The following is an 11,207-nucleotide window of genomic DNA, read 5'->3' on the forward strand; positions in this document are numbered from 1 at the left end:
CTGAAGTTTATTCTTTTCTGAGAAGCTCTTTATCTCGCCTTCAATTTTAAGTGATAGACGTGATAGGTAGAGCAATCTTGGTTGTAGGCCTTTATTTTGCGGCACTTTGAAAATTTCCTGCCACTCCCTTCTCGCCTGCAGAGTTTGTGTGGAAAAGTCAGTTGTTAGTCTTATCGGAGTTCCTTTGTATGTAACCTGCTGTCTTTCTCTTGCTGCTTTTAGGATCCTGTCTTTGTCTTTAACCTTTGCTGTTTTCATTATGATGTGTCTTGGTGTGGACCTGTTTGGGCTCAGCTTGTGTGGAACTCTCTGCACTTCCTGGACTTGTATGTGATTTCCTTCACCAGGGTAGGGAAGTTCTCAGTCATTATTTCTTCAAATACATTCTCGATCCCTTGCTTCTTCTCTTCTCCATCTGGTATTCCTATGATGCAAATGTTGTTGCGCTTGATGTTGTCCCACAGGTCTCTTAAACTATTTTTGCCCTGTCTCCTGGCCTCCAGAAGGAACGCAGTCCTGCTGGCACCTGGGTTTTAGGACTTCTTACTTCCAGAACCATCACATCATGGACGTGGAATGCAAGCGTTCTCGCTGGAGGTGCCATGTGCCACGCGATCACTCCCACAACTTTGGGACAGAGACCTGCAGCTAAATATGAAATGATGGACAAATTCACCCTGAAAAGGCCTTCCTGTAATTTGAAGTACTGATGGCTGTCCAAAGGAACTGATGTATTAAACTTCAAATCTAAAAAGAAAGAGAGAATACTAAACAAAGAGACAAGTGGCAGCCAGAATATCTGTTCCACTCTCCATCTTCTCCATGGATGCAATGGGATGTCAACCTGTAAGGACCACAGCAACGTGTTTGCTTGCTCCTTGGCTTGCTGTTGGGTTGGCCAATTGGGGGCCCCAGCAGGAGATCAAGTGTAGAGAGAGGAGTACAGGGTTTGTGTTTAGTGGATCAGAGGGATCTGCATTAGAACAGCTTGAAGGTGGCCCCTGTGCTGTTATTGCACCTGTTCAGGCATTTCTTTTGAAGAAGCTCCTGTTTTCTTCTGAGAAGTCGTCTTGGAGGGATTGCCCAGGGAAGAGCGGAAGGAACTCCTTTGTCACACCTTAAGTGATATTTTAGAAAGTGCCTGTTGTGACAACTCGGGATCATACTGCTTGGTTACATGGTTAAGAGGAAAGACAACTGAGGAAACTGCTGGTATTTCCGGGAGTCCCGCAGAGTCTAGTTGCCAAGTGGAACATTCCTCTGCCTTGGCTGTCGAAGAGCTTGGCTTTGAGCGATTTCATGCATTAATTCAAAAAAAGATCATTCGGAAGTTTATCAGAATTAAAAGATGCTGTCTTGGCTCAGTATCCAATGTGGGGAAACAAATTTGGAGTATTGCTTTTTCTGTATTCTGTGTTACTGACAAAGGGCATTGAAAACATAAAAAATGAAATTGAAGATTCAACCGAACCTTTGATAGATTCTGTGTATGGACATGGCAGCCAAAGTTTAATTAATCTCCTACTGATGGGACACGCTGTTTGTAATGTATGGGATGGTGATAGAGAGTGCTCGGGAATGAAACTTCTTGGTATACATGAACAAGCAGCTGTAGGATTCTTAACATTAATGGAAGCTTTAAGATACTGTAAGGTTGGTTCTTACTTGAAATCTCCAAAATTCCCTATTTGGATTCTTGGCAGTGAAATTCACCTCACCATATTTTTTTGCCAAGGATATGGCTTTAGTTGCCCCTGAGGCTCCATCAGAACAAGCCAGGAGAGTTTTCCAAACCTATGATCCAGAAGATAATGGATTCATACCCGATTCACTTCTAGAAGATGTGATGAAAGCCTTGGAACTTGTTTCAGATCCTGAATATATAAATCTCATGAAGAATAAATTAGATCCATAAGGATTAGGAATCATATTATTGGGTCCATTTCTTCAAGAATTTTTTCCTGACCAGGGCTCCAGTGGGCCAGAGTCTTTCACTGTCTACCGCTACAACGGATTGAAGCAGTCAAACTATAATGAAAAGGTAATATATGTGGAAGGGACTGCCATTATTATGGGTTTTGAAGATCCCATGCTACAAACAGATGACACCCCTATTAAATGCTGTCTCCAAACCAAATGGCCATACATTGAATTACTCTGGACCACAGATCACTCTCCTTCACTAAACTGATTTGCATAAGTATTTATAAGGAAGATTGTAATAGCAGATATTTAAAAAGGGATGCAAGAGGCAATTGGCTATACATAAGAACACATTTTCAGTGTTTAAGATATGTTTAAGTTATTTATGTTAAAGGTTACCCTATTTTAACTCTGTGTGAAATTTACTAGCAAAATTAAGCTTCAATCAATCAAAGTTCACCACTTACTGCAGTCAAATAATTGGTCATTTATCAAATTATAAACATCATAATACTATAGCACTTGTATACTGAGTATCAAATTTACTACTTATAAACTTCTACTTTGGGGTTTATTTCATTCAGGCATATTTTATTGTTTAAATGATTCTGGCTTGCAGTATATCAGCCTCCACATTGAAATGCAGAAGAGTTCATTTTTACTTTTCTAAAATCTGTTTTTCATTAGAAATATTGATAAGTAGCACATTATCAACTTGGATTCTTTTGACAATTGGCTTAGCTCAGGCATGTTTATAAAAAGAAACTATAAAGGAACATTACCATTTATTCAGTGATAGACGATGTGCTTTTTTAAAAATGATAGGAAAGAGAATGTTTGATAGTTTTTACACTTAACTTTCACTGTATTGCCGAATACACTCTTCTAAATTTGTCCCGACAGCCCTGTAAGCCAGCTTTCTTGTAAATTTATAAATATGATAAATGCATGAAAACATCTGTTATTACATTAGTATATTGCATTATTTATTACAATCATAGTGGATCGCCTAAATAAATACTTTTTTTCTTTAAAAAAACAACAACTATTTTCATTGTTTTTTATTCTTTTTTTCTTTTTGTTGTTCCAAGTGGGTGATTTCTGCTATTTTGTCTTCTAAATCACTGATCCGATCCTCTGCTTCATCTAATCTGCTGGTGATTCTTTCAAATGTGTTCTTTATTTCAGTTATTGTATTCTTTAGTTCTACCTGGTTGTTTTTTATGATTTCTGTATCCTTCTTTATGTCCTCCTTCAGTTCCTGAAACATTCTTATCATCAGTGTTCTAAACTCTGTCTCTGAAAGGTTGGATACCTCTGTTTCATTTAGTTGCATTTCTTGAGGCTTCTTCTGATCTTTTACTTGGGACATGTTTCTTTGTTTCTTCATTCTGGCTGTCACTCTGATTGCTTCGATGTATTAAATCACCTAGAAAAAAAAGAGAAAAAAAAGGAGGGTCTCTCTGCCGCCGTAATCTGTACTGCAGACCACTTGCTCAGAAATAGAGAGATTCTGGGCGACTCAGCACCAGCTGCTGGGGGGAAGGGCTCAGTGCATCATGCGCCGACCTCCCTCTAGACTTGAAGTAAGCTTCCCACAATTAGTTGCTGTGTGCTCTGGAACTGTGCTCACCACCAAAAATCCTCACAGGTTGTTGCGGGCTGTCTGCTGCTGCAAAAAACCCTCTGTGGGCTGCAGACATCAGAACTAGGGACCAGGGCCTCAGGGTGCCCCTGGCAACACAGCTCTAGGTGGGTGGGGCAGGCCCCCAAGGCACCACAGGGTGTGGTCAGTGGCCCCCACCCAGTCAGAGAAGCATGCACTCCTGCATCAGCAGCCAACCCACACAAACTCACCTGGAAAGCCCCGGCTGAATCACGTAGGCGCACACCTCACGGCCCTACACTTCCAGGAAAACTCCCTGTCTCAGCCTGTCCCAATCAGCTGCTCAAAGATCAGGCCAAGCAGCCCAACAGCCAATTGCCACCAAGACAACTCTGCATGCGCAGTGCGGAAATGAGGGACTTAAGGCGAGTCGCGCACTTCCGGGTCTCAATAAACAGTCTGTTGTAGTCGGAGCGCGCTTGCCGGGCGTTTCCCTGGCTATGCAGGACAAACAGTATGGAGGGTGGGGAATCCAAGGCCGCATGTGCGTGCATGCACACACGCATGCACGCACGCGCACACACACACTCCTGCTCCAATTCCAGCAGACCAATGCAGTCCCAGACCTGAGCCTCTGTGGGAAGGCCCAACCCTGAAAAAATGGCAGCCTCCTATGCACTAGTCCTGTGCAAGCTCCACACCAGGGGAACAATGGTTCCAAAAACCTCCAGCTCCCGTGTCAAAGGCACTCAGCTCAGTCATTTCTGCAGGCTCCTGGGCCCCGCTCACAAAGCCATTGCCTCCACCAGGAACCAGGTGAGTGCTCACCAGCGAGCGAGTCAGTTTGCAGACTCCACTGTTTCTCCAGCTGCCCCCAGCCTCACCAAGCCGAGCAAAGAGAGTCCTCACTATTTTCTCCTTCCAGCTATCATAGAATTCCTCTTCCCAGCAACGTATCTCTGGGGTGGTGAGCGCGGTGTGGGGCCGGAGGGTCTCACCCCCAAATGGAGAAGCCTCCCCACTGCTGAGGTGACCCTCACAGGGTTCGCCCTCTCTCATCTCCACCCTTCCTACCGGACTTGATGTGGCCTCCTCTTTAAGTCCTTCGTTTAGAGGTTCTGTTCATCTAGGGTCCAGGGAACTTCCGAGGTTGAATATCTTATAAATTATTTGTAATTTCGTTGTGATCCTGGGAGGTAGTCGGCACAGCATCTGTCTATTCCACCATCTTACCAGAAGTCTCTTTTTACCTTTTTTATCCTGAAGTATGTTTTGTCATATATAAGTATGGCTACATATGCTTTTCTCTGCGTGCTGTTTGCTTGGAGTATCATTTTGCATCCTTTGACTTTGAGTCTGTATTTGTCCTCATAGCTGATATGTGTCTTTTGTAGGCAGCATATGGTTAGCTTTTGTTTCTTGATCCAATCTGCTACTCTGCCTTTTCATTGGTCAGTACAGTCCATTTACATTTAGGGTAATTATTGATATATGAGGATTACATATAACCATTTTATCTTTTCTCTGGTTGCTCAGTGTCTCCATTGTTTCTTTGCCTCTGTGTTTCTGTCTGGTATTTTAGTTTGGTGGTATTCTATAATTTTTTTTTCCCATTTCCTCATTTTTGTTATGTGCCTCAGGTCTGGATTTTTTTTTGAGTGTTTACCATTTAGATTATGTAAAAGAAAGTGTCATATATACAATAGTCCTTTTTCTTCAGCATGCTTCTTATCTCTATTCCCTTTTACAGATTCAGAAGTTTAGTTCCAAATTATCCATATTTATATTGTGAGTAGATTTCTGAATTGCAGTAGCAAATTCTCTTCTCTTTTTCTTTTTTTTTATGTTTCATCTTTGCCCTTTATGTTATGTTTAAGTGTATAGTGCCTTATTCTGTGTAGGGATTACCATTTCCTGCTTCTGTAGTTCTGTTAGTAATCTTTCTCATGGTTTTTTATCCTTTTGTCTGTTTGTTTCAGGGAGAATAGCCTCCTTCAGTATTTCCTGTAATGTAGACACTGTGGTGGAAAATTCCCTCAGTTTCTGTATATCTGGAAATGTGTTTATTCCTCCTTCATTTCTAAAAGATAACTTTGCAGGATGTATTATTTTTGACGGGTAATTTCTGCCATTCAATAGTTTGAATATTTGATTCCACTCCCTCCTGGATTGTGGAGTTTCTGCGGGAAAGCCTGATGATAATCTAATGGGCTTTCCCTTGTAGGTTACCATCTTCTTTTTCCTGGCAGCCTTGAGAATTTTTTATTTGTCATTAATTTTTGACAGCTTCAATACAATGTGTCTAGGAGAAGGCCTGTTAGGATTGAGGTAATTAGGTGTACTGTTGGTTTCTTGAATTCATGGATCCAGTTCTTTCCATAGGTTTGAGAAGTTCTCATCAACCATTTGTTTGAATAGACTGCATTTCTCCCTCTCCTCTCCTGGTATACCTAGTATTCTTATATTGCTCTTTCTGATGGAGTCAGATAGTTCTTGTAGAGTTCTTTCATTTGTTTGAACTCTCAACTCTCTCTCTTTTTTCATCTGCATCATTTTCAGATTTCTGTTTTCGATATCACTAATTCTTTCCTTCATCTGGTGAGCTCTAATTTCCTAAGCTGGTTATCTCATTCTCATCTCTTTTATTGATTTCTTCAGCTGTAGAATTTTTCTATTTGGTTCCTTTTTAGTATTTCAGTCTGTTGTGTAAAGCGTTTATTTTGTTTGTTGGTTTTATTTCTGAGTTCATTAAACTGCCTACATGAGTTTTCTTGAATGTCATTGAGTTTTTTCCAAACTGCAATCTTGAATTCTCTTTCATTTAAGCCATGTATTTCTATGTTTTTCAGTTTATTGTCTGGAGATTTTTATTTTTCTTTGTGAGATGCCTTGTTAGCTTGGTTATTCATGGCAGTGAATGGATTATTTGTCTTCCTTGGCATGTAGAGAAGTGAATCCTGCAGCAGGTTGATATGCAAAGGTTTTTACTTTTCAGCAGGTGTATTTGAGCATTTTATTTTTTCTCTTGTGCTGGATTGTTTTATTTTTTCTTGCACTGTTCCAGCTTCTTGCATGGTGGGAGATTTCCTGGGGACTTGGGCTTCTCCTCTGTGACCAGGTTGCCTTGTTCTCTGAGCACTATTCCCATGGGAGGATATGATGGTCGATGGGGTTCTGAGTCTGAAACCTCAGTGCTGCCCCTGTAGGCAGTGCAGAGCTGTGCACTTCAGCAGCCTTATGTGCTCCTGCTGTGATCAGGCATAAAAGGTGAGGGCAGGGTGGCCTGGGAGAGATGGCTGATGTGTTTCTGTTTTTGTTCTCTTCCAAATAATGGTGACTTTCAGATCATAGCTGCCTTACCCCTATAGCTCCTCCCTTGTCACTGGAATTAGCTGCAGTGTGTGTCTGCTACTCAGAAATTGTCTCTCCAGTTCTCAAGGCTGTAGATATTCTGCTCTGTAATCTGACACAGCTACCATTTGTTTCTGGGGGCCACTGATTATACTGGGAGCCTGTGAGGGAGGCAAGCCCTGAGCGGTTGGTGGGAGGTGCCCAGGTTCCATGGCTTTGTTTTCTGCTTGGAGGTGAGGGCTGTTAGGCTGCAGTTGTCACACTTCTGTATTTGGTCTTTCCCCCCAAGGTCTTTGCCCTGATTGCCTGGTTCAGCCATATTATATGCTAATCCCTTAGGCAGAATTGCTGGAGCCACAGCAATTGCACCTAGAGTATCAATTCTCCCTTCATATTTCCTGGGACCACAGTGAGCTCCTGGATGCTTCCCACAGCCCCCATCCTTGCACTTGTTTCTTCCCTCCTCCCCTCTTTTCCCCAGTTTTGCCACCTTCAGATGTTTTGATGCATGGATCTCTCAGATATGTCTCATATGGAATCCTTTGTTGTCTCATAGGGAATCCTTTGTTGAATTATAGCTTTTCAATTGTTTATAACTTCAATGTGTTGGGAGATATCATGGAATACCCTTCACACTGCCATGTTTCTGACATCACTTGGCAATTTCTTGAAATAAGACAGTAGTAAAGTTTGCCACATCAATTGACTCTTCCTTTCAAAAATGATTTCGCTGTAGCACATGATGCTGTTTGAGAGCATTTTACCCACTGTAGAACTTCTTTCAAAACTGAAATAAATTGTTTTATCAACTAAGTTTATGTAATATTCTAAACATTTTGTTGTCATTTCAGCAGTCTTCACAGTATCTTCACCAGGAGTGGATTTTGTCTTAAGGAACCTATGTAATTTTACTAACCGTTGTCATCCCAATAAATGAAAAAACAAAAACACTTACTTTGCTCATCCATAAGAAGCAACTCCTTATCTGTTACATTTTCATCAAGATATTGCACAAATTCAGTTACATCTTCAGGCTCCACTTCTAATTTTAGTTGTCTTGCTATTCCCACCACATCTGCACTTACTTCCTCTACTGAAGACTTGAGCCCCTCAAAGTCATCTGTGAGGGCTGTAATCAACTTCCTTGAAACTCCTGTCAGTGTTGATAATTTGATCTCTTCCCATGAGTTGCAGATGCTCTTAATGGCATCTAGAATGATGAATCTTTTCCAGAAAGTTTTCTATTTACTTTGCCCAGATCCATCAGAGGAATTATTACCTAAGGCAACTGTAGACTGACAAAAAATATTTCTTAAATAATAACACTTGAAAGTCAAAATTACTCCTTGATCCATGAGCTGCAGACTGGATGTTGTACTACCAGGTACCAAAACATTAATCTCAGTGTACATCTCTATCAGAACTGTTGGATGACCAGGTACATTGTCAATGAGCAGTAATGTTTTGAAAGAAATATTTTCATTTGAGCAGTAGTTCTCAACACTGGGCTTAAAATATTCAGTAAACCATGTGTAAACAGATGTGCTGTCATCCAGTCTTTGTTGTTTCATTTATAGAGCACACAGACTAAATTTAGCATAATTCTTAAGGGTCCTAGGATTTTTGGAATGGTAAATGAGCACTGGCTTCAACCTAAAATCACCAAATGCATTAGCCTCTAAAAAGAAGTCAGCCTGTCTTTTGAAGTTTGAAGATAGGCATTGACTTCTCCTCTCTAGCTAATGACATTTCTAGATGATATCTTCTTCCAATATAAAGGTGTTTCACCTGCATTGAAATTCTGTTGTTCTGTGTAGCTGCCTTCATTAATTATATTAGCTAGATCTTCTGAATAACTTGCTGCAGCTTCTATATCAGTGTTGCTGCTTCACTTGCACTTTTATGTTATGGAGATGGCTTCTTTCCTTAAAATTCGTGATCCAATCTCTGATAGCTTCAAACTTTTCTTCTGTAGCTTTCTTACCTTTTTCTGCCTTAATAGAACTGAAGAGAATTTGCGCCTTGCTCTGGATTAGGCTTTGGCTTCAGGAAATGTTGTGTTATGTCTGGTTTGATCTTCTGTTCAGACCACTACAACTTCCTCTGTATCTTCAATAAGGCTGCTTCACTTTCTTATCATTCCTGTGTTCACTGGAATAGTACTTTTAATTCCCTTCAAGAGCTTTTCCTTTGCATTTACAATTTGGCTAACTATTTGATGCAAGGGGTCTAGCTTTCAGCCTATCTCTGCTTTTGATATGCCTTCCTCACTAAGCTTAATCATTTCTAACTTTTGATTTAAAGTGAAAGGTGTGTGACTCTTCCTTTCACTTAAGTACTTAGAGACCATTGTAAGGTTGTTAAGTGGCCTAGTTTCAATATTGTGTCTTAGGAAATAGGTAGGCCCAAGGACAGGGAAAAACATGGGAAACAGCTGGTTGGTGGATCAATCAGAACCCACACAACATATATCAATTAATTTCAACATCTTAATGGGTGTAGTTCATGGTGCCCCAAAGCAATTACAATAGTAACATCTGATCACTGATCACAGATCACCATAACAAATATAGTAATAATGAAAAAGATTGAAATATTGTGAGAATTACCAAAATCAGACACAAAGTGAGCAATGCTATTGGAAAAATGGCATTGTTAGACTTGCTCTACATAGGGTTGCAACAAACCTTCAATATTTAGAAAATACAATATACTCATGTGAAGCATAATAAAACGAGATATGCCTGTTTGTGCAAAAACCTAGGTGTCATAGAAAGCATGGTGCTTGAGGGGAATTGCAATTATATTGGACCACAGAATTGCAGATCAATTAGCCAGACAATATAGTTTAATGGGAGAGTGGCTAAAATTAAGCAGCAGTCAGAAATTCAAATTGTCTACTTCTTAGACATTTCTCCTGTGATGTTCTACCAGCTTTAAATTTACTATGTACAAGTGAGGAAAAAAACATTTCAACATTTTTCTCTTCCTTAAATGTTCATCTTCTCAACTTCTAACCTATGGTTTTTCTGTTCTTCTACAGAAATCATATCTTTTTATGCAAATTTTTCTGCTGTCATGAATATTACTATTCCTTTGCCTTTGACCATTTTGCCTCTACTATGAAATACCCACTCTAATTCTCTGTAGTAAATTGATTTTATATTTTATTTAATATCTACCTTTATAAAGGAAGCTTTACTGACCTATTTTCAGTACTATATTTATACTGATTTTCCCTTTCTCTCAGTCTTATACCATTAGTCATTTATTTCACTTGACCATATTCTGTTTTACCTTGTTTACATATATTACACATATGAAAATATTTATTGAGTATGTTCTATTGCCAGGTGCTGTGGTGAGCACAAGAGACCCAAGGGTATACAAGATAGATAGGACTCTTGCCCTCATGGAACTTATAGCAGAGTTTTCTGAATGCATGTCTTACCTTTTCAGCTACGCTGTAAGCTCCTTGAAGTCAGGGGCTGTCACCTAAAGTTTTCTGATACATCTTTTACAGTGAAGAATAACCAGAAATGAAAAAAATCAAGGTATCAGGAGAAAGGCTTAAGCCAAATAATTTTCTTAAAAATATCCGTAAGTGGTGTGGACACATTTTCTAGAATATGAGGTCTGACAATTAAGTTTGTGAACTTGTTGCAAGGATGTTGCTAACCTTATTTGATATCAGAGGGATTATTTATTATGAATTTGTACCAACTGGACAAACAGTTAACCAAGTTTACTATTATTTGGAAGTGCTGAAAAGGCTATGTGAAAAAGTTTGATGACCTGAACTTTTCACCAACAATTCATGGCTCTTGCATCACAACGATGCACCAGCTCACACGGCACTGTCTCTGAGGGAGTTTTTAGCCAGTAAACAAATAACTGTATTGGACCACCCTCCCTACTCACCTGATCTGGCCCCCAATGACTTCTTTATTTGCCCAAAGATAAAGGAAATATTGAAAGAAAAACACTTTGATAACATTCAGGACATCAAGGGTTATATGATGATATCTCTGATGGCCATTCTATAAAAAAGTTTCAAAATTGCTTCGAAGGGTGAACTAGGCACTGCTGTTGGTGCATAGCTTCACAAGGGGAGTACTTCGAAGGTGACTATAGTTATATTCAGCAATGAGGTATGTAGCACTTTCTCTAGGATGAGTTCGCAAACTTAATTGTCAAACCTCATATAGGATATTTATCTAAGATATAATATATTCTGATTTCATAATACTTTACAGATGAACACTTTTATTTTTTCTAATATATATCACAAAAATGTTTTAAACATTTATCAATTAAACAGGTATTC

At 39.7% G+C, this 11,207-nt stretch overlaps 1 protein-coding gene across 1 annotated transcript; it reads left to right on the forward strand.

Annotated features, from left to right (window-relative positions):
* Positions 1-950: 950 nt before the first annotated feature.
* Positions 951-2,191, forward strand: LOC109385676 (ubiquitin carboxyl-terminal hydrolase FAM188A-like). The gene is given in 2 exon segments (XM_019648182.1): positions 951-1,722; positions 1,724-2,191. Coding segments are annotated over 2 exon segments (819 nt in total). The 5' UTR covers positions 951-1,371.
* Positions 2,192-11,207: the final 9,016 nt, after the last annotated feature.

Source organism: Hipposideros armiger, unplaced genomic scaffold, assembly GCF_001890085.2.
Source record: "Hipposideros armiger isolate ML-2016 unplaced genomic scaffold, ASM189008v1 scaffold_121, whole genome shotgun sequence".
In the NCBI taxonomy this organism is placed as follows: Eukaryota; Metazoa; Chordata; class Mammalia; order Chiroptera; family Hipposideridae; genus Hipposideros; species Hipposideros armiger.